Consider the following 621-nt stretch of genomic DNA (forward strand, 5'->3'; position numbering starts at 1 on the left):
TGGGGGGGTTAATGAGATAAAAATCGTGAATAATTTTAGTCAGAACACAGCACTGTTTATGCCTTACCTCTGTTTCAAGTCTCATCAACAAGAAATAATTCATGGATTTTCCTGAACAGTCAAGAGTTAAATCTGGGTTGCCATTCGAAATTCGCGTAACTTTGTGTATCACAAACAATAAATGGTTGTAAATCTATGTCGTTCACCACACCAAAAAATTATAATCGTCAACGTGAAGGAAGCATAGAAGTGAGATTAAATGCAGAAAACTCAGGCGTATTGTAGAGGATTTCAGAAGCAATTCTGAGTGGGGAAGCGATCCGGTTCTAGATCTAAAATGGCCGTTGATACTTGATACAACGTGCTACGATTCGAGGAAAACGCGTTCAAGTTGCGATTCTCAGAAAAAGAGAGGAATTGCCGTCCTGTCTATTTTAAACTTAACCAGTATTATAAACATGGTTTTGCAGGGCTGGATGGAAAAGTGCATTAAATTAAGGGGAATGAAAACGACACGTCCCGTGTTGATCTACTGGTGAACGGGGGTAAACGGAAACGAAACAGGGCGCCGTGGTGCTTTTCCCTTTCGTCAACCCGCAGCCACCTCCGAATCGTCAGCCA

General features: G+C 41.7%; 1 protein-coding gene across 1 annotated transcript in view; it reads right to left on the minus strand.

Annotated features, from left to right (window-relative positions):
* The window catches only part of LOC101861925 (macrophage-expressed gene 1 protein), a gene marked incomplete in the record, with an annotated part of 26,010 nt that extends 25,389 nt beyond the window's left edge, over positions 1 to 621 (minus strand). Inside the window, 1 exon segment of the mRNA XM_013090188.2 lies at positions 68 to 621. Coding sequence (XP_012945642.1) covers positions 68 to 103 — 36 coding nt within the window.

Source organism: Aplysia californica, unplaced genomic scaffold, assembly GCF_000002075.1.
Source record: "Aplysia californica isolate F4 #8 unplaced genomic scaffold, AplCal3.0 scaffold01170, whole genome shotgun sequence".
Taxonomy (NCBI): Eukaryota; Metazoa; Mollusca; class Gastropoda; order Aplysiida; family Aplysiidae; genus Aplysia; species Aplysia californica.